The sequence below is a fragment of the Nematolebias whitei genome, chromosome 10 (assembly GCF_014905685.2).
Source record: "Nematolebias whitei isolate Nwh7 chromosome 10, NemWhi1, whole genome shotgun sequence".
In the NCBI taxonomy this organism is placed as follows: domain Eukaryota; kingdom Metazoa; phylum Chordata; class Actinopteri; order Cyprinodontiformes; family Rivulidae; genus Nematolebias; species Nematolebias whitei.
The window spans coordinates 10,656,094-10,675,642 of NC_056507.1; the positions used below are offsets into that span (position 1 = coordinate 10,656,094).

General features: G+C 41.6%; 1 protein-coding gene across 1 annotated transcript in view; it reads left to right on the top strand.

Annotated features, from left to right (window-relative positions):
* The window catches only part of zcchc14 (zinc finger, CCHC domain containing 14), a 29,633-nt gene extending 11,639 nt beyond the window's left edge, over positions 1–17,994 (top strand). The window contains exons 3-14 of the mRNA XM_037683336.1: positions 1,247–1,454; positions 5,919–5,989; positions 6,066–6,137; positions 6,491–6,558; positions 8,370–8,521; positions 9,888–9,924; positions 10,966–11,344; positions 11,434–11,531; positions 13,998–14,095; positions 14,363–14,515; positions 15,906–17,096; positions 17,939–17,994. Of these exons, the coding sequence (XP_037539264.1) occupies positions 1,247–1,454; positions 5,919–5,989; positions 6,066–6,137; positions 6,491–6,558; positions 8,370–8,521; positions 9,888–9,924; positions 10,966–11,344; positions 11,434–11,531; positions 13,998–14,095; positions 14,363–14,515; positions 15,906–17,096; positions 17,939–17,994 (2,583 nt within the window). The remainder of the gene's footprint in view (positions 1–1,246; positions 1,455–5,918; positions 5,990–6,065; positions 6,138–6,490; positions 6,559–8,369; positions 8,522–9,887; positions 9,925–10,965; positions 11,345–11,433; positions 11,532–13,997; positions 14,096–14,362; positions 14,516–15,905; positions 17,097–17,938) is intronic.
* Positions 17,995–19,549: the final 1,555 nt, after the last annotated feature.

Below are 19,549 nucleotides of genomic sequence, written 5' to 3' on the forward strand. Positions count from 1 at the left end.
TCAGTATATATATAATCAGTATATTTTTTTTGGTTGTTGTTGTTATATATGTAGTTTTTTTTTTTTTTTCTTCTTTCGACTGCTCCCTTCTTCAGGGGTCGCCACAGCGAACTAAGTCGCACGAATATGTATATATGAATACATGTTATATATGTAGGTGAAATGGAAAAAAAAAAAGTTCAACTGTACGTAATTAGCATTAAAGCAAGTATTATTATTTACAAAGTGTGTTTAGTTGCACTGAAGAACATGAATGTATTTTGCGTAAGACAGAGTACAGTGTCTCTCCAGATGTTTGTTCCTTGTGGATTTTACTGTTTATCTAACACAAAGCAGCTGTGACTCAGAGGAAAAATAGTTGCATTAGATTTTTTTTGTTTTCAGGAGGAATATTCAGCAACAATTCAGTGGTTTAAAGAGCACATGCAAGAAGTTACTGCACAGTTAGACCAGTAGAAACTTGCATAATCGCCTCATTATGCACATGTGTTTTATACGTCTATAAAAAGCAATCCAGCGTCAGAATTAACAGCGGGGTTGAGTTTTGTTTGAGGAGAAGCTGCTGTGGCAGCGAGCTACGCCTGTTTTTAAATTTATTTATTTTTCCCAAATATCTGAAGCCAGTCTTAATCTAATGTCCCACTCTTTGTAAGATTTTTCTGTGTGTGTTCAGTGACTCATGTACCTTCAGTGTCCTCAGCTGCAGAGTTGAGTTCGGATCAGTACCGTGCGGATGTGGCAGCAGCACACTTAATTGTTTTCAGATCTACCGTTTGATTTTGTGCTTTTGCACGTGTTGAGTTTTACTGTAGAAGAGCAGCACCCCCGTGTTTGTTTTTAACTTGCATCTCAGAATTTTAAGAGCTTGAATACAAAAACTGCATGAATTACACTTTGTAGTCACATTTTACATTTTAAATCAGAAAAAGAGTAGGATTTAGCTCGACTGTCCTGACAGAAAAAAACTATTTGCTTTGAGTCGGCTGATAGTTTTTGTGACTGACAGCCTGTGGTGTAGGATTGCAACATGTTGGCTTATCATTTTATATATTTGATAAAATATATATCATTATTATTAAAACCAGTGCAGTGCTTTATGAGATATTATTAGTCGAAACGTCTCAAACTGATACTTTCAAACTTGAAAAAAGAACACTTTACGGTCTTTTGAGTGTGATAAGTTTATTAAATTCGGGTCATCTTTGTGTTTCCTGTTTTCTCTCGACCTTTCACCTTTGCCCTGCAGAAGCAGAACCTTGAGGCCTCCACATGTTCAGGGTCCAGCTCCAGAGCTGCTTCAGAACAAGGAGAACAAGCAGTCCATCCAGAGTTTGCGTCTCCTCACCCGGACCTCCGTTCTCCACCTCTCACACCGACCCACCTGCCCCCGGCACTGCCTGCCGGGCCGGGTCAGGAGGCGCAGATGAAGAGCCACCAGTGGAAAGCAGGGAAAGGTGAGCCGAGTTGATCGAGGATCTTCAGGAGTGTGATTTTTATTTTATTATATTTTTTTCAAGTTGCAACACGCCGAAAACTACAGCTGAGCTGGAAGAACGCTGCCCTCGGGCTCAGGGGGTTGAAGGAGCTGTATGGTTCGCAAAACCACAGAAGCCTGAGCCCACGTGCGCAATTACTGCGCACTGCGCCAGCGATCTCCTCCACAGTCTAACTGCTGCACTCTTCTTTCTTTCTTCATCCTCTCGTTTTATTTGTGCTTTATGATTTGTAAAACCGCATCAAAGCCCGAGACCGGCCCGGCCCTAATCCGAGTCGGTCCGGGCTGGGGTTCGGGTTAGAAATGACAGCTCTGTTGCTAACAGAGAACAGGTGAGAGTGGCCAGTTGACTGGAAAACCTCCGGGGAAGCTGACTGCAGAAGAATGAGAAATGCCACAGGGAACACAGGGAAGCCAAACAAGAAAAACTACAAATAACATAAACACAAGAACACCAAACAACAACCCCACGGATAAACATACAAAACACTACAAACACTAACAAAACGGCACAGACCATGACGGCCTTTCCTGTAGGTCGCAGCATTGCTGTACAATAGTTTGTTGACAGGCATGTTAAAAATGTTTTCTTTATTTTATCGCACACAAGGCATACACATACATGTCCCTGGATTATTGCGAGGTTGTGTTCCACAACATATCATGATAGGTGAAAAACCACGAAGCAGGAACGCTGTATTTGTTTATATATATTTTAAGGCTTTATAAACTTTTCCCACACTCTTGCAATGTTCTAAGCTCTTAAACCTACATAATTTTAACAACATACATACATGTACTGTACAGTACTGCAAAATTTTACTCCCCAGCTCTGCAGACCAGCAGCTCGGTTCCAGTCCGGCTCTGTTCTGGTTCGGCGGACCTGCCCTGCAGCGACGAAGCCCACCGCCCTGTCCAGGTTGATGTGCACGTGGATAATTGAGCTTCAGGGTTATTTGCAACTTTCCTGCCAGTTCTGTGAGCTTTATAGATATCGTAGATTTGCGTTGCAAAACTTTCCCTTCATTTTGGCAGAAAGCAGCAGCTGGAAGCACTGTTGACTTCTGGGTAGTGTAGTTCTTTTGACTGGCCTTACAGTGTAGGCTTATTGAAAGAAAACTACAAAATGGCAGCGCCTGGCCCAAGTATTTTTTTTCTTGTTAACTTTTTATCTCGTACCGTCTCAATCTCGTGAGTAATATTAAAGTTGACAAACGTTGGAAAAACCGCAAAAGAGCGAGTCCGCGAAAGTCGAACCGCGAAGTAACAAGGGACCACTGTTCTACATTAGGCAGCTGGTTTTAACAACATCACTTCATGAGAAATAAGCTTCAGTGAGCTGTGAGGGGAACAAGACAGTAATGTCTGGATAGTATTAACAAAATGCTTGTTTAAGCATTTTGTATTGAAATGATAATAAAGTCTAAGAACAAATGTTTTCCATGCTTAATCAGACCTGGCAAGATCAGTTTGTATCTGTGGTTCACTGCAGTCCTTTGTACTGATACATGTTGTGCAGCTCGATTAGCAGCACAGTCTTCCTCCTTCCTTCCAGCTGAGTTTGACCCACTGTTTGATCAACAAGGGACACGCTCTGTTCTCAGTTATTACCAAGCCGTGACCTGGTAGCTCGTGTGTGAGGTTAACTTGATGTGCTTTAAGGTGGGATGAACTTCTCGAGGCCGGTTGGTAACACAATGCTCAACTATTTGTGCTTTGTGGTTGCGCTGCGTAGCTGTCATCAATGTAAAGCGCAGGCATTCGGGCTGCAGATAAACACACAAAGGGTCTAAGTGTGCTGCACCTCAGGCTTGCTAAAATGAACCAATCTGTCCTTGTTGCATATTTTTTCACTGCAGGCTATACTGTAAAGTGATTAAGTCAGGGTGGTTCGTCTTCAGGAGACTCCTGATTTTAATCAGCAGCACGTTGTGTACACACATTGCTGAACTCGACAGTTTCTTGTGTGTGTGTGTTAGAAAACCTTCACAGCTGCTGCCAGCAAGGTGTTGATGGATGTGCGACTCTAATAAACCCGAGTCTGCTGCTTGTTGCTACACGCCCGACGTGCTGTTAAACAAAGCTGTGTAGTCACATCTGTCTGAATCCACACCCGTCATTTTTCTTTAAGAATTTGCAATAATCTTCCACGGGCTGACAATAATTGAACTGGAGTGGAGAAGCCCAAACCTGTCTTTACTTATGGATTAGATGTTTTCTCTACATGTTTGAACATATTTGGGTTTAACACAGGTGACTGAAATCAGTGAATGGATCTGTTTGACCAAATTTAACTTTAAAATTTTATTTAGTTTGAGTTTCATTAAGCTATGTTCTGTAGTTCAAGAGATATTTTGACAATATGAAGACACACACAAACACACTGTTAAATACATAAGATAATGACAGGACATTATTACCATATTTTCCGCCTTACACGTTGCACCACCTTATAAGTCGCATCAGTCCAAATATGTCTAATAAAGTGGAAAAATCCATAAATGCATCGCTTCGCTGTATATCTCTCATCTATGATGCGTCACCGCTGACATGTCGCATCTGTTGCGCATCACCGCTGACAACCCAGAAATGTGGGCTGGTGTTGTGCCAAAAATCGACTGCCTGCCAAATGGTGGCTGCGGGGCGTGCGCGGGAGGACTTTAACAAGAATTTAACAAGATTAACACTTAAAAACAATTATTTGTTTGCTCAAAATTATAGCAAAGGTGTGTCTCCGTTTAACTCTTGCTTAATAAATGTACTTTGACGGTCAAATCAGCTGCATTTTCAAACGCCAATATGCAGAAACGGGAACGCACAGAAGGCAACTTGCTGTGCATTTCTTCAAAATTTAACAAGATGACCACCTGAAAACAATTATTTGTTTGCTCGACATTATAGTAAAGGTGTGTCTCAGTTGAACTTTTATTTAATAAATACACTTCAATGGTCAAATCAGCTGCATTTCACCGGCGCGACGCAGCGAAATGCAGCTGATTTGACGGTTGTTCCAGGCAATTCAATTCAATTTATTTATATAGCGCCAAATTACAACAAAGTTGTCTCAGGGCACTTTACAGGAACATTCACATACATTAAAGCCAATTAGTAAAGTTCTCCATCTAAGGAATCCAGCAGACAAGTTGAATCTTGGCTTCGTTGCAGTCTCCCATCCTGAGCAAGCACAGTGGCAACAGTGGGAAGGAAAAACTCCCTTTTAAAAGGAAGAAACCTCGAGAAGAACCAGGCTCAGGACTAGCGGCCATCTGCTTTGACCGGCTGGTTGAAAGGACAGGAAGGAGAGACAGACGAACATAGAATGGTAGGTCCAGGTAGAAGTCCAGGTGTATCTGAAAGACAAAAAAACACGTTAAGGGTAGAAAAAATAATTACAAATACAAAACAGGTTGAGCAGAGTAAGTAAAGACAGTAGCAGAGTGAAAATTGTGGTTAGTTTGTCCTCCAGCAGTCTAAGCCTATAGCAGCATAACTAAGGGACAGCTCAGGAAACCCAAGCCGACCCTAACTATAGGATTTAGCAAAAAGGAAAGCCTTAAGCCTAGTTTTAAAACTGGATAATGTGTCAGCCTCACGGACAGACGACGGTGGCAGACTATGGCAAGCTGATTGTGTCATTAATAACCACTTACCTATTACATGATACAACAGCATACCATACTACTTGTGTACCATCTAGTGCCTGAAAAAAGTAGTGTTCAATATTTTCATTCTAAATGAATGAAAACGGTCATATCTCAGCCAAAATTTTGTTTATAAATATTGAAAAAAAAACATAAATATGTCGCTTTGTCGTATAAATCACAAGTTATGCAAATTATGCAAAAAAACTGCGATTTATCAGATTAAAAATACAGTAATTGTCTTAAACATCAGTATGTGACAAACCTTTCATAATTAACAACCTATTTGCATCATCCTACACTTCCTGTAAAAGTCTGGTGTGTCATAGAGTATTTATTTTTCCTTAGGTTCATATTATTAGTGATTTAATAAAAGTTAATTTGATGTTTTTGTGTTTCCCACACTGCTGTGTCTTTGCTTAGAAGCTGCAACTTGTACTGAGTTGGGAAAGATGAGCTGTTTTGCCAAGTAATACATAAAAAGCTCAACATCTGGACAAAACTTTGTCCAACATTCCCTGAGGATTTCCAAAGATCTATACTTTTTTTTTTTTAAACACTAAGCGTTTTCTCCAGCAAATGCTTTGCTTAATAAAACCCTGCCTTGACCTTTGACCTTCCTGTTGAGAAAATATGCTCAACTAAAGTCCTTTGAACCACGTGCTTAAATCCCCTTGGGCCTTTAAAGTGCATCAGTTCAAAGTGTGTGATGCATTAAAGCAGCTGTTTGTAATATCTGACCCGTGTTTAATCGTCTGTGATCCGATGTGTTCGTCTCCCAGCGGTGATTGAAAAAGTGGTGCTGAGAGGAGTGACGCACAGGTCAGAGGATGCCAGAGAGTATGTGTTTGAGGTCAGTTCAATGCGAACACTTGTTTTTTGTGTTTTATTGTACTCTTTGTCTGAGAGTCTCTAATCTGGTCCTTCAGGTGAGCTGTTCTGATGGTTGTGTGTCGACTGTTGCCAAAACTCAGCAGGAGGTGTCAGAGCTGATCTCTCATGTAAGAACTTTGTCACATTAGCGTTGATCTTTAGGCCTTTAAACGTATAATCTGACATGAATAGTACCGTATATTTGGCTGTAGTAGTTGGTTTATGCAGAAAAAAATTTGATAAAGTTAACTAGCAACAAAAACGAGGGAATTGTTAAAGCATCTGCCTTTAAAATAAAACATATTTAAAATGTCATCTGAGTCACACTTCATGTTTCAATACATGTTTTCCAAGTTATTAAATGTATAAATAGCTTCTTTTTATACCTTCTCTAGCTAACGCGTGAGTAGTCAGGCTTTCTTTGTAAGTGAAGCGTTGTATCGTCAGCGTATTGTTTTATGTTTGTTCGTTTCTTTGTAAGCTGTCGCAGGAGTTTCCTGATGATGGACTGGAGAAGTTCTTCCCTCAGTCCTTAGAGGTCAACTCCAGGTGAGGCCTACAATGACACCCCAGTCAGAAAGCCTTATGACTCCTGTGGGGAGGAGTTAGAAAAGGAATTAATCCTCAGATTTAATTTTTTTTAATTGCATACTAAACTTAAAATGATGATAGAAAGAAGCTTGTTGTTTGGGACTGTAGACACAGATATGACTTGTTGGATCTATTACTGAATATCAGTCATGTCAAAAACTATTGAGGCTTGTTGTTTTTGTTATTGCAGCGTCCAGCATTGTGGGAATTTGTTCAAAAAATAAAATGGAAAATTCCCCGAAGTTTGTGGGAGTCCAAATGGTTTGAGCGCTGTTAGGTTTTTTTTTACCTTTAAAAATAATAATAAAAAAACTCAATCACTTAACTGTTGATGTAAATATCTATAATTAATTTACAACAAAGAATGCACCAGTTGTTTGTCTGACAAACAAACAAACAACAGCTTTCTTTACTCCTTTTTTAGGAATCCATCATTGCTAAGTGGCTAATTTGTAACTTGTGCTATCAGTAGCACTCTTCATTATTACCTGCCACCCTGAAAGGCGAGTGATATAGTAATTACCTTTATGAGTGTGAAGCTGTTTGTTTCTGTTCGCAAAATATCTCATGAAGCACTGCAGAGATTCAATTGAAACTTTCAGAAAGTCACCACTGGATGTACGTCTACCACCGACTGACTTTTGTAAGTCGACTCAATGCAAGATGGTCGCTATAATCGCTAATTGACTTCAGCAAAGGTTTGACAGATACTGGGCTAATATTTGGTGTGAGAGTAGCTGAGAGTCATTCACAACACGTACTCTGAGGACTACACTGTGCAACAGCTTTGTTTAAAATTTTGTATGCAAATTGATCAGTGATTTGCATTCCATTGGGAAATGCTAGTTTTTATTTGTAAAAAAAAAAAATAGCTGCATGACTACGACGGAGCTTTTGGGCCACGCTAAGATTTTTTTTTTTTACGAGAATAAAGTCTTAATATTGCAAGAATAAAGTTGTACGACACTTTTTTTTTGGCAACTCTTTATCTTATTTTTTCCCACGAGTCGGATCTAGGCTGCGACCTGTCAATCAATCCAATAGGCGTGTCAGCAAATAACCAATCCGAAGCTAAATGCTCTTTACCTGCAGAGAGCTGCTGCAGCCCATCAGGGCGTACCACTTTACTGTAAGCAGGTTCAAAGTCCTGATACTGAGAATAATCTGATGCTGATGTGCTAACAGATTAACTATCTCCTTATTTGTAAAACAAATACCAAAGTATAACTTAACAAGATGCTCAACATTCTTCATTTTACCACAGTTAAACTGTGGTAAACCTGCTTTATTGTGTCGGAGTTCGGATAATATTACAACTCATTTAGCTTCAGATTGGTCATTTGCTGACACGCCTACTGGATTGATTGACAGGTCATGTTGTGGATCCGACTCATGGGAAAAAAAATTATTAATAAACGAGAGCTGCAAAAAAAAAAAAAGTCTTGTACGACTTTATTCTCGCAATATTAAGACTTTATTCGACTATGTTCTTGTAATTTTTTTGGCTTTTAATTTTTTTTTCTTAGCGTGGCACTAAAACTCCGTTGTAGCATGACATCCGTGAGGTGTTTTTTAAAATAAAATCAGAGTAGCTGCAAGAGACAACAAATATAGACAGATATAAAGAGATGATCAAACATGCCATGTGCTGCTTTTAGCTAGTTTTTTGCTACTTTTGCTTAAAGTTTGAACCTTTAGCTGTATTTTCACAGTAGTTGTAATTTCTCTAGTTTGTTTTTAATTTCATGTCCTGGATCTGTCCTAACCAGGTATCTCGCGTCCCTGCCCTGCCACGTCCTCCAGCACCCCACCGTCCAGCTGTTCTTCACCTCCAATGGGCCTCTGTCACCCAGCTGTCCCTCATCTCCTCCGATGTCTTCCCTCCCTGCAGCCCCTGCCTGCCCGTTCACTTCCAGCTCCAGTAAGACTCTTTGTTTCACAAGAAGAGATGGACTTTTACATATAACGAAATAAAATAATCAGCAATGTTTTATCTGTGTGAGGGAGCAGAGTCCATTAAAACAGACTTTATAGTCTGCAGCGGCGTGAATCTGTTCACTGATGCAGAGCAGAAAGTTCTGATTCTGTGTAGCCGTGTTTGGGAAGAGGCCGGCGGAGGTAACAGAAAGAACTGCAGGCAGGATTTTCACCCAGTGATTTCTGAGGTGTCGGAGGGAGCGGACCCGATCTATTTCTGTCCAGTGTGAGAATTCAGTGCAGCCTGCTTGTGTTGGGAAGCCCAGAGTGTGATGACCTCATGTTGCTGTGTGTGTTTGTGTTTGTGTGACTTCATCCCAGAGTGTATTTATAGGGACCTGTGCAGCATGTCTCCGTGTGTGTGTGTGCATCTTTAGTTGTGTTTATGCCTCTAAATTTGTTTTAAACTCTGGGGAACAGCAGAGCCAACGAGTCCAGCTTGACTGCAGACACGCCCTTCACCACAATGTGGGACAGTCCAGCATGTGCACATGAAACTGGGTCCTCAGATTTGGACACATGCAGGTCATTGCAGACAGCTTTGACTGAAAAGGACACTTGAGGTTTAATGAAGGGGGTTTGATGGAGACGTGTCAGTTTTCAGTGTTTCACCTGCAGCAGATGGCAGTCAAAGAGATCTGTTTAAAGAATTGTAAAAATTAAAAACCCTAGCATTCCCTGACGAAATGCATATCGCCCGCCAACTTTTATGCTTGAGTTTTAAACCAAGTCCATCGAATGAATTAATTAATTTTTATATAAAACAAACAAAAACAGCACACACGTACATTTTGTTCACCTTATAAAATGAATGAAAAGGAGAAAGTTAAAGTAAAACTTACATTTTTCTGTCCCTTTTATTTTTCCTTTTCTTAAATTGTGTTATTTTTATAATAAAATTAAAAATACTCTGTGTCAGTGAACAAGTTTCAGCTGGTTGTGATGTGTTTAAACCCAATTTAAAATCCAAATATACTGAAAAATAAATGTGATCATCTTTGGTTTGCCTGTAAAAAGTTGCATTTAAGTACAATTACTCTGCAATTATGTTATTTAGCCACTTTATTAGGCATTCACAATTTCAGACTAGACATTGTGCATTTAAACACTGACGGGATCAACAACAAAAAACACGTGTTGATGTTTTTGCATCAAGTTGCATCATCATATTTAAGTATTGATTAGTCTAATTAGTTTTTTTTTTTACTTATCGAAGCCTTTGTGCACTCGCTGACCCTTCCTGAACTTCATAAAATTGTATAAATGTGTTTTGAGGTGGTTGATGATGGTTTTGTTTTCCTGCCCCGCAGGTCTCGGCTGCATGCTGCAGTACAGAGGAGCCAACAGGTAGGACATCAGATCCTCTCTATGCTCAGGCTGTGGATCATTCTGAGTCCTGATGTTCAGTTTGGGTTCAAACGTGTTTGCTTTAAGTCTTTTTTTTTTTTTTTTTTTCTTAACCTCGAACACAACTCTTTGTTTCAAGTCAATTTTATTTTACATTTATTTTAAAGGTTTTATATTTTTCAGTAAAAGCTGCAGGTTCATTGAAGAAAATCCCTGTTATTGTTTATCAGCACTCTTGTTTCAGTAATTTTTACTATAAACTTTTATATAACTGCATAACTGATTGAAGTCGTCTCTGTTGAATGGGCATGGTTCTGTTCAGTCCAAACAACCAAAACATGATTGTGAGGGATGTTCTAACAACCGGTTCCAACTTGTTGCTTCAGTGATTTTTAATTTCTTTAATCTAAAAATAAATAACCTTTGTTTAAAAAAAAAAAAAAAACTTTATGAGAAACACAAGCTTGTAACACCAAAGTCCATGCTCAATAATCCAGGTAAAAATCCAACAATGTTCATTCAGGTCATCTGGACAGTTTATTTTTTACAAGCTTGTAACTGTTTGTTTCAAAAATCTTAGTGTTGCCAGATTTACAATCACTATTGTATTGTATTCATGTAATAGTTTTAGGATTTATAAGATAAACAATAAATCCCAGATTCACAGTAGTTTTAACATTTCTGTTTAGCAAAATAAACAAATCTTTATGGACATGAACACCAAAATACCTGATAATTTAGGTTAACGTAAGATCATTAAAAAAAAATTTAGTAGTTTTTTTTACCTGGCAACCCTGTTGCTGATCCCTAAAGAACGCAACTCCATGTTGCCCGTTTTAGCATGAATATGCTGAAGCTGGATTAGTGTCTCATTGAGCTAATTTTAGGTCCAGTTCAGGATATTTTTTAATTGGAAAGCTGGTTCACTTTTTACCTGGGTCTGTTACCATGGTAACTGACCCCGCTCTGGATCAGGTTCTGTTTGATGGTTCTACCGAGTCGCTTGTCAGTGATGATGAAGCTTTGTGCTTCCTCTCTCAGGGCGGTGTACAGGGTGGCCAGCGTTCAGCCCGTCGTCAGCACCCACAGCTCCGTGTTGACCCGCTCCACTCCCCACCTCCTGCCTCCCCCTCTTCCTCCTCCCCCGCAGCCTCACTCCATGTCCACAAGGAGCCCTATGGCCGTGGGAGGGGATGCCTCCTCCCATCCGCACCACGCATACTCTCTTCCCCCTTACCTTCACCTGCAAACCGGCAGTCAGCCCGGTTTGCACCTGTCCCAGCCCCGCTCCCCGTCCCAACCAGCACCGCCAGCCCAGTCTCAGCCCGGCTCTCCGGAGCAGAACGGCATTCTGGACTGGCTGCGCCGACTACGTCTGCACAAGTACTACCCTGTCTTTAAACAGCTCACAATGGAGGAGGTGGGTTTTACTCTGTTTGCTTCAGATAAATCAGTCCAGATTAAATCAAGTGCAATAAAAATAAACCCGTTTCTGTGGACTTCTCCCAGTTTTTAGGGCTGACAGAAGAGGACCTTAACAAGTACGACCTGACCCAGGGAGCAAAAAAGAAACTCAAAACCCAACTGGAGCTCCAAAAGTCAGCAGAGTAAGCAGGGATTAATTTATAATTAATCTGCCGTGTTTGTCTCACTGTGGTCCTCGATCCAGATGAAAACCAGCAGAACATCTGGAATCTCATCAGATTAGGTGTTTGGTTAATGGCTCAGGAATCTGACTCACTTCACTCACAAGTCTCAACTATAAAAATGTAAATTCCCACATTTTAGTGGACAGTGATGACGTAATGTTCAATTTAAAGCTCCAGCGTTCCTTTTAAGGATATATATATCGCCCGCCAACGTTCATGTCGTAGTTTTAGACTAAAATCATCTCGTGTTGAGAAATGATGGAATTCTAATTGTTTTGATCAAACCTCAGAAGTAGCATTATGAGCTCACAGCACGTGTTGTGAATGACTCTCAACGACCACCACAACAAATTTAAACACAGTATGTGGAAAACTGATACTTTATTAATAGCCACGTTGGTGTCGGTTAATCTCAACCAATGCATCTTAAATTGAGCAGAGTCCAGATGTTTATCAGCCGATGATGTGTTGATAACTGAGAGTTTAATTAAGTGTTTCATGAGATATTTTGCTAACAGTTCCACAAACGTAGCAGATGATAATGGTGGTTTTATTTGTAGGAAGTTACTAGATTGATCTTACTCTTAGTAGGCTTTGTTTGGTCAAAGCTCAACTCTTAACAAACACCAGGCAGAGAGAAGTCGCTGATTTGGACAGAACCGGCACCGGCGGACTTTATATCGTCAATGTTTAACTAGCTGATGGCCGCTGCAAGAGATAAGATGTTCTAAACCAGCAGAAAGTCGTGTGAAAACAAAAGGAACGTGCAGGAAATGCAATGATTATAAACTTCTCCTCACGCTGTCACGCACTCCCGTGGATTTATTCCTGGTAGCGCTTGATTGTGTTTCCGTTCCCAACATCAGCAGGTTTTCAGGCAGGTGTGTGTGTGTGTGTGTTGTGTTTAAACAGGTGGCAGAAAGTGGAAACATCCTCCAGGAGTTTTTTTTTTTTTTACAAACTGATGAATGTGTATGAGTATGTGTATGAAGAAAGTAGTCTCATAAGTATTTGAAAAACCAAACAAGAATTTTATGTGTATTCACAAATGCACAAACGGTTTACTGCACAAGTACAAATATGCTACTCTTACAGTCAAATGCGTGTGCACCAGTTGTCTGAGAACATGGATCAGCTTGCCTGCGACTTTCGAGACTTTCTTCACGTTCCAGATTCTCAAAGGTAATGCTGCGTTCATGGCTCGTGAAAAGCTGGGACATCTGGGCTTTACCAGATTTGCTGAGTTATTTGAAACAACATATTTCTGACTTGGCACAGTAACTCATAACCCTTATTTTAAATCCATAAAGCATCACCCATCTTCGGTCCCTCTCCACCACTTGCTACAAAGTACATACACAGAAAATGTTGCCTTTGTGAACCATTACGCTGAAATAAACAACCCAAACTGTTGATTAAATAGGTTATTACCATTTACTATCATAAATAATATAGAACATATATGGATGGATACCTTCTGTCATTTTTTGGTAGTTTTTTCAGAAGAATACTACTACTACTGCTTTATTTATAAAGCCCTTTAAAACAACCACAGCTGCAACAAAGTGATGTACATATAAAATCAAGAACATCTAAACACATAAAAGAATAAAACAGAGCAAATTTCAGGCTGTGCCAAAAGCCAGGGAATAAAAATGTGTTTTTAAAAGTGCTACTAGTAAAGTTTTAACGAAGACTAGTACCCTGATGCATGCTCAAGAATCCAGGTAGAGTCTTTCGGATGAAAGACGAAACGTTTCTACAATTTATTTTGTTTTTTGAACCCATCCAGAGGATCAGACTTAACTTTTTTAGACTAGTACCGTAGTTACTACTAGTAGTAGTAGAATAACCTACTCGGTTAAGGTGAGTTTATTCAGCTGTACAGTCCACAAAATTAATTGTTCTTAAATCCAGTAAAATCAGTGTTAAGTGTTTGTGTTATGAGCTACTGTGATAAGTCAGAAATCTGTTGTTTCAAATAACAGTAAATCTGGTAAACCGCAGATGTCCCAGCTTTTCTCCAGCCTTGAACGCATCGTTACATTTGTGAATCTGGTGTGACGATACGTTAAAAAGCCAAACGTGTGAGTCAACTTGTCACAATTTGGATGCATCACATATTTCTACTTGTGCAGCTTGAATTGTGTACATTCTTGCGTTTCTAAATACTTTTTGTTGAGACTAATTTATCTTCATATAGAAAATGCCCAGATACAACACGTGGGAAATGTCACCCCCTGATGGATGAAGCGGAGATTATTTTTGGTATCAAAATATTTTTATAAACAAAACATTAGTTGTCGCCCAGTGTTGGTTGAAATAAAATAAAATATGTCATGGTTTCTGTAAAAGACAGGCCAGAAGGCGTCTGTTTAATGCAGGTGTTTTTTCCCTGACCGGTGTTTCCTGCGGTGTCTTCAGCAGAGAAATGAAAATGGAGAAGCGACCCTGCAGCGGCATCGCCAGGGTGACCCCTTCCAGTCACATGGGCCCCCTAGCTCACCCCTCCTCCCCTGCAGGTAAAACCAGCTGCTGTTTAGATAAAACCTTATCAGGAAAAACATCACAGTCCTATTGTTTGGTCGCAGTCAACCTGACAGCAGTCCTTCAACTTTAACGCTCGTAGTTTGAGTCAGAGCCCGGGTGGTCACATTATTTTTAAGAATACAGATGTGCGATGAGGGGTTTTTAAACCCCAGACGTTCTGTAAGAAATGTCCTGGAAACACCAAATATTCCCACTTTGTTTGAAACCGTTCAGTTTAAGAGCCCTGACATGCTTTGCAGGAGATCTTCGGGTGGAGGTGGACAGCGTCCCGCTCCATCACCTGGCGTCCGCAGACTGCAGCTCCTCTTCCGGTTACTCCAGCTCGTCCTGCTCGCCTCGGACGTCTCAATGCTGCGACTTGGCCTTCGACAGAAACCGAGACGTTCTCAGACGTACGTTTTCTAACAGAAACGATGTACAGTAATTGGCGGTGTAAATAGCACACCTGAATATAAGCCGCACACACTAAATTTAAAAACTGTATTTGTACATATAAAAGCCTCGCTTGTGTTTAAGCGTGAGTGTTTACATTGTAACATGAGTGGTAGCACACAACTACTGAGAGAGACGTAAAACTCTTGTTGTAGTTCAAGAATCCACCACCAGATGGCTTTACATACTTTACTGTTCAACACACAAACTTGGTGAACCCCACTCTTGCTGGCAACTACCTCCCTCACTCATGGTTACCGTACTCTACTGAATGACCTAACACTAATGAACACAAACAAGGCTAACAAGAACAGACTAACGACTAAAAAACAATGCTAAACGGCTAATAGAAATGATTAACAATTAACATGAATTTTACCCATAATTCTTCCCTGAGGCCATGTGACCAGCAGTCAACCACAGCAGAATGCTACAATACGTACCAGTAACATTCACAAATACGAAGAGTAATTAATTTTTTTAATTTTTTTCCTGAACGGTGCCAGTAACACAGTTGGTTAAAAAATAAAATACAGTAGCCTACCAGGAAGTAATTGATCGATACGCTCCTCCTGCTGCAAGCTTGCGCTCCGGAGCAAAGTTGCTTTGCGAGCATGTGAGACTCTTGTGCTCTGCATGCAGGGGGATCCCCATTCTCTCCTCCCCTCCATGGTTCATTGGTTCGACTGTGACCTGTTTGGTAATTTCATTGGTCAGTTTCTTTTTTTAACCTTTATTTATACAGGTAGTCTCATCAATACACGTCTCTCTTGTGGGGTGGGTCCTCTTGACTCAATGCACCTCATTGGTTCATTGTGGTTGACATGGCTTCAGAGAGGAATTATGGGTAAAAGTTAAGCTCAATTTTTTATCATTTTGGTTAGCTGTTTAGCTTTGTTCTTTTATTGATTACTAGTCTGTTCTTAGCTTAGTTTATGTGTTCATAACCATGAGTAACCATGAGTGAGAGAGGTAGTTGTTATGAAAACTGTGGGGTTCACTCTATCATGTGTCTGTCACGAGGACCCACCCCCTAGAGAGGGGCATTGGGCAGCTGTGTGAGCGCCAGGGTGTGACGAAGTTAAATGCATTTGGTGATAGGAAGCTTGTTAGCCCATCAAAAAAATAAAAAATCCATACTTTAGCTGCAGCCGTAGGGTTCACAGCCTGTGAAGAAAGTAGCGGCATATGGACCGTCGGTTATGGTAAACTGATGAGGCTGAAGGAGAGGAGTCTGACCCGTTTGGGCCGAAGTTTTATCTCGTAAAACCTTTTTTTGTTTTCATGTTGAGGCCGTATGGACCAGGTCTCGTCAGCTGTGGATCAGTCCAGCGTGTGGTTCTGTTTCAGGTGTGTCGGCTCCAGATGCAGCAGCAGCTGCTTCAGATAAGGACCGGACCTGCCTCTTCATCCTGAACTCCACCTGCCCCACCGGGTCCAGACGCCCCACCGCTCAGGTCCTCCCCGTCCAGACGGACCCAGCTCCTCCTCTTCCACCCTCCTGCTCCTCCCACCCTCCCTTCGGCCTCCTGCAGACTCCTTTCCACCCTCAGCCCATCTCAAACCCAGCACGGATCCTTGCCTCCCCCCGGAAACCCAGACCCGCCCCGTTGTCCATGGAAGACAGGACTAAGCTGCCAGGTGCGGCTTCAGTGGGGGGAGGCTTTGGTTCAGGTCCTGGGGTGGGGGTTGGTGTTGGTGTTGGGGTGGCGGCAAGGCTGGAGAACCAGTTCACTGGACTGACAGTGGATGGGTCCTCCGGGCTGCAGGGGGTGGGGCTTTGTTGCAGTCAAGGTGGAGAAGGTGGAGGTGCAGCGGGTCTGGTGGAGACGAGTTCTGCTCTGACCTCCACCTCCAACAGCCTCCACCACGTCTCCCAGCCTCCCCTCCTCTTCCACCTCTCCTCCTCTCCAACAGGATACTACTCTTACCCTCCTTCCTCCTCCTCCTCCTCTTCCTCCACTTGCACTTCCTCCAAGTCTGGCAGCTCCGGAGGTGCAGGTGGTTATGTTTCTATGGCAACAACCAGCACCGTCCCTGTGGCTGCAGTACCTGGTAACGCTTACTACTTGACCGCCTCCAGCCCCGCCCCGTTTGCCTGCCCCGCCCCCTCATCAGACCAGAGTTTACCTCACAGCCCCTCCATGTGTGTCTGCAGCTCCTGCGGTTGCCGTGGCAACTGTGGCGCCTACGGGGCGCCCTTACCTGGATATGCAGCCGCCGGCTACCTGCAGCCGTTCTCTGCAGGACCGTCTCTCTTCACCCTCAGTCCTCTCCTCCACCTCAGCCCCTTCGTGGCCCCGTCCAGCACCGCCGGCCCCGGGGCCCCGCCCTTTCCCTACCCGATGATGATCCCGCCGCCGCTGTACCGCCAGAGCCCCACGTCACAAGACCAGCAGCAGAGCTTCGGTTTCTACCAGCAGCACGGTCTCATGGGAAACCAGAAACGGGCAGCGGTGAACGTGTCGTGTTGTAACTGCGGCGCCAGCAGACACCGAGCCGAGGAGTGCAAACAGCCGCCGATGGATTCCACGCAGCAGGGTGAGTCTGAGCGACTCCAACTCTCAGTCTCACACAGAATGAGCTCGTGTTCGTTGTGTTCGTTGCTGAGGGTCAACAACACGTACTTTATGAGCGTGAGATCACCTGAATCTTTATTTTGAAACTTTGACCAAACTGGCTAAATCTCTGGCAGGAAACGTTCATTCCTTGAAGGAATCAAAGACATTTATATTTATTCATTGCAACTGTTTGTTTGATCGTCACACTTATTATTTTTATTAAAGGACCTCCTTGCATTGTATGAAACTTAACATAAATAAGTTTATCCTGAGCTTTACCAAACAATGTAGTTTGAGTTTACTCCGGTAGTTTTCTAGTTTTATTGATATGCAATTCTAAAATGCAGGTATGCGTTCAATGTAAACAAAGCACAAACATTACTCAACAGATGTGAACATAAATACGAGCCAGGACAGAAAAATTGATGATGCAATATTTGACCTTTTTTCAGCCACTTCAGCTGTTTTTGTAGGTAAACAAACACACTGGGTAGTTGGCAACTGGTTACAACTGTTTAATTTAAGACCACAGAAACTGAGAAAAAAAATTGAAATATTTTTTCCTAATTTATGATTTTTTTTTTTTTTTACCCGTAACATGTATCTTTAATGCACGATGTTAATAAATATTTTCAGCTCTTGTGACAAATTGAAATGAAAATCACTCAACATGAATGTTTAGACTAAACTTTATCCAATAGTTTAATCTAAGTCATAGATTTAATCCTGAAATTAGCCACAGCCTTCATGTTTCGATCAGTATTTTTGTTTTAATTCATTTACCAGCTAATTTTGACGTTCATCATGACCTTTGTTTCGCAGGGATGTTTCGGCTGAAGTACACGCCTCACTCTCCGAGTAAAGACTCGGGGGACTGATCAGCAAATGACCGGCCATGTTTGATCCGGTAATCTCTTGAAACGACTTCTACCGAGCGTTCCTGCTGAAGGCAGCAACTGCAGGGAACCAGAGAGGACTCAGTCGGCTAATCTTCTCAAACCTCAGAGAGCGGGACGCTTCAGACCTCTAACAGAAACTCTGCGGACGAGTCGTGTTCCTGACTCGGTTTCTCAGCAGAAGCGTCTCGAAGCAGCTTCACCAAACAAGTGTTTCTGTTCTGCAGCGCTCGGGTGCACCGTCGCCTCTCCAGATGTTCTGCGCTCATCATGGTTTGATTAGATTTCAGTATTAACCTGCCTTTTACTAAATCAGCTTCTGTTTGTGCCACAGTGCCATGTTTTCTGCCTTTTTTTTTTTTTTTTTTTTTTTTACAAATAGAGCGTTGTTGTTGTTTTTTTAACAGAGGAAACTGATGGGACATTTCAGACCACAGTTTGAAGCGATGATGCATAAAATTCCTCAGCGGTCTAAAAAAGCAGCTGGAAACTTTACAATCTTTTATGGACAAAAGCTTCGAAACGTTTCAGATCACAAAAGTTTTATTATTTTTTTTTAGTCAGTTTGAGTCAGAAGATTATGAAAGCCCAAAACGAGTCTGTGATGAAAAAGAACTTCAGTTCTGAAAAGTTTGGGTGCTGTGAGAATGTAAATTACAACGTGATGATTTGAAAATCTCATAACTCACATTTTATTCTCAAAGGAACGTGAACGCACCAGAAGTGACATCAGAGAAGTTGTTCTCTTTTCAGGAAATAATAAGTTCTTATTAAAATCGATGGCATCATCAACATTTCTTTTAAAAGTTGTTCCAGGTGTGAAGCATCCGCTCTTCTTTAACGACTGTCTTTAAACGTCCAGGACCAGAGACCAGTTGTTTGAGGGTTTGGAGATAATGTAGGAACAAACTCTCCCAACAACTGGTCTCTTCATGTCCTCCAAAACCTCCAACAACTGGTCTCCTCAGGTCTTCCAAAACCTCCAACAACTGGTCTCCTCAGGTCCTCCAAAACCTCCAACAACTGGTCTTCTCAGATCCTCCAAAACCTCCAACAACTGGTCTCAGGTCCTCCAAAACCTCCAACAACTGGTCTCTTCAGGTCCTACAAACCCTCAAACAACTGGTCTCTTCAGGTCCTACAAACCCTCTAACAACTGGTCTCTGGTCCTACAAAACCTCCAACAGCTCATTTCTTCAGGTCCTCCAAAACCTTCAACTGGTCTCAGGTCCTGGTTGTTTCCAGACTTCTGTTAAAGAAGATGAGATGATTCACAGAGGAAACCTGGACCTGGATCAACTTTACAGACGTGTTGCTAAATTTAAAATCCCCTATTTTTCCCTAAAAATTGTAACATTTCTTCTTTTATTTCCAGAACACAGTAAATCTATAAACGTCCAAACACAGCAGTGTCTGTGTCTTTTAAACTGTTGTCGTTTAGGAGGAATTCTTGATTTTAACAATCTGTAGCTGAAGCTGTCGCCTCAGCTGCCTCTGAGCAAACCTGCAGGCAAAACGAGATAAAAATACAAAAAGG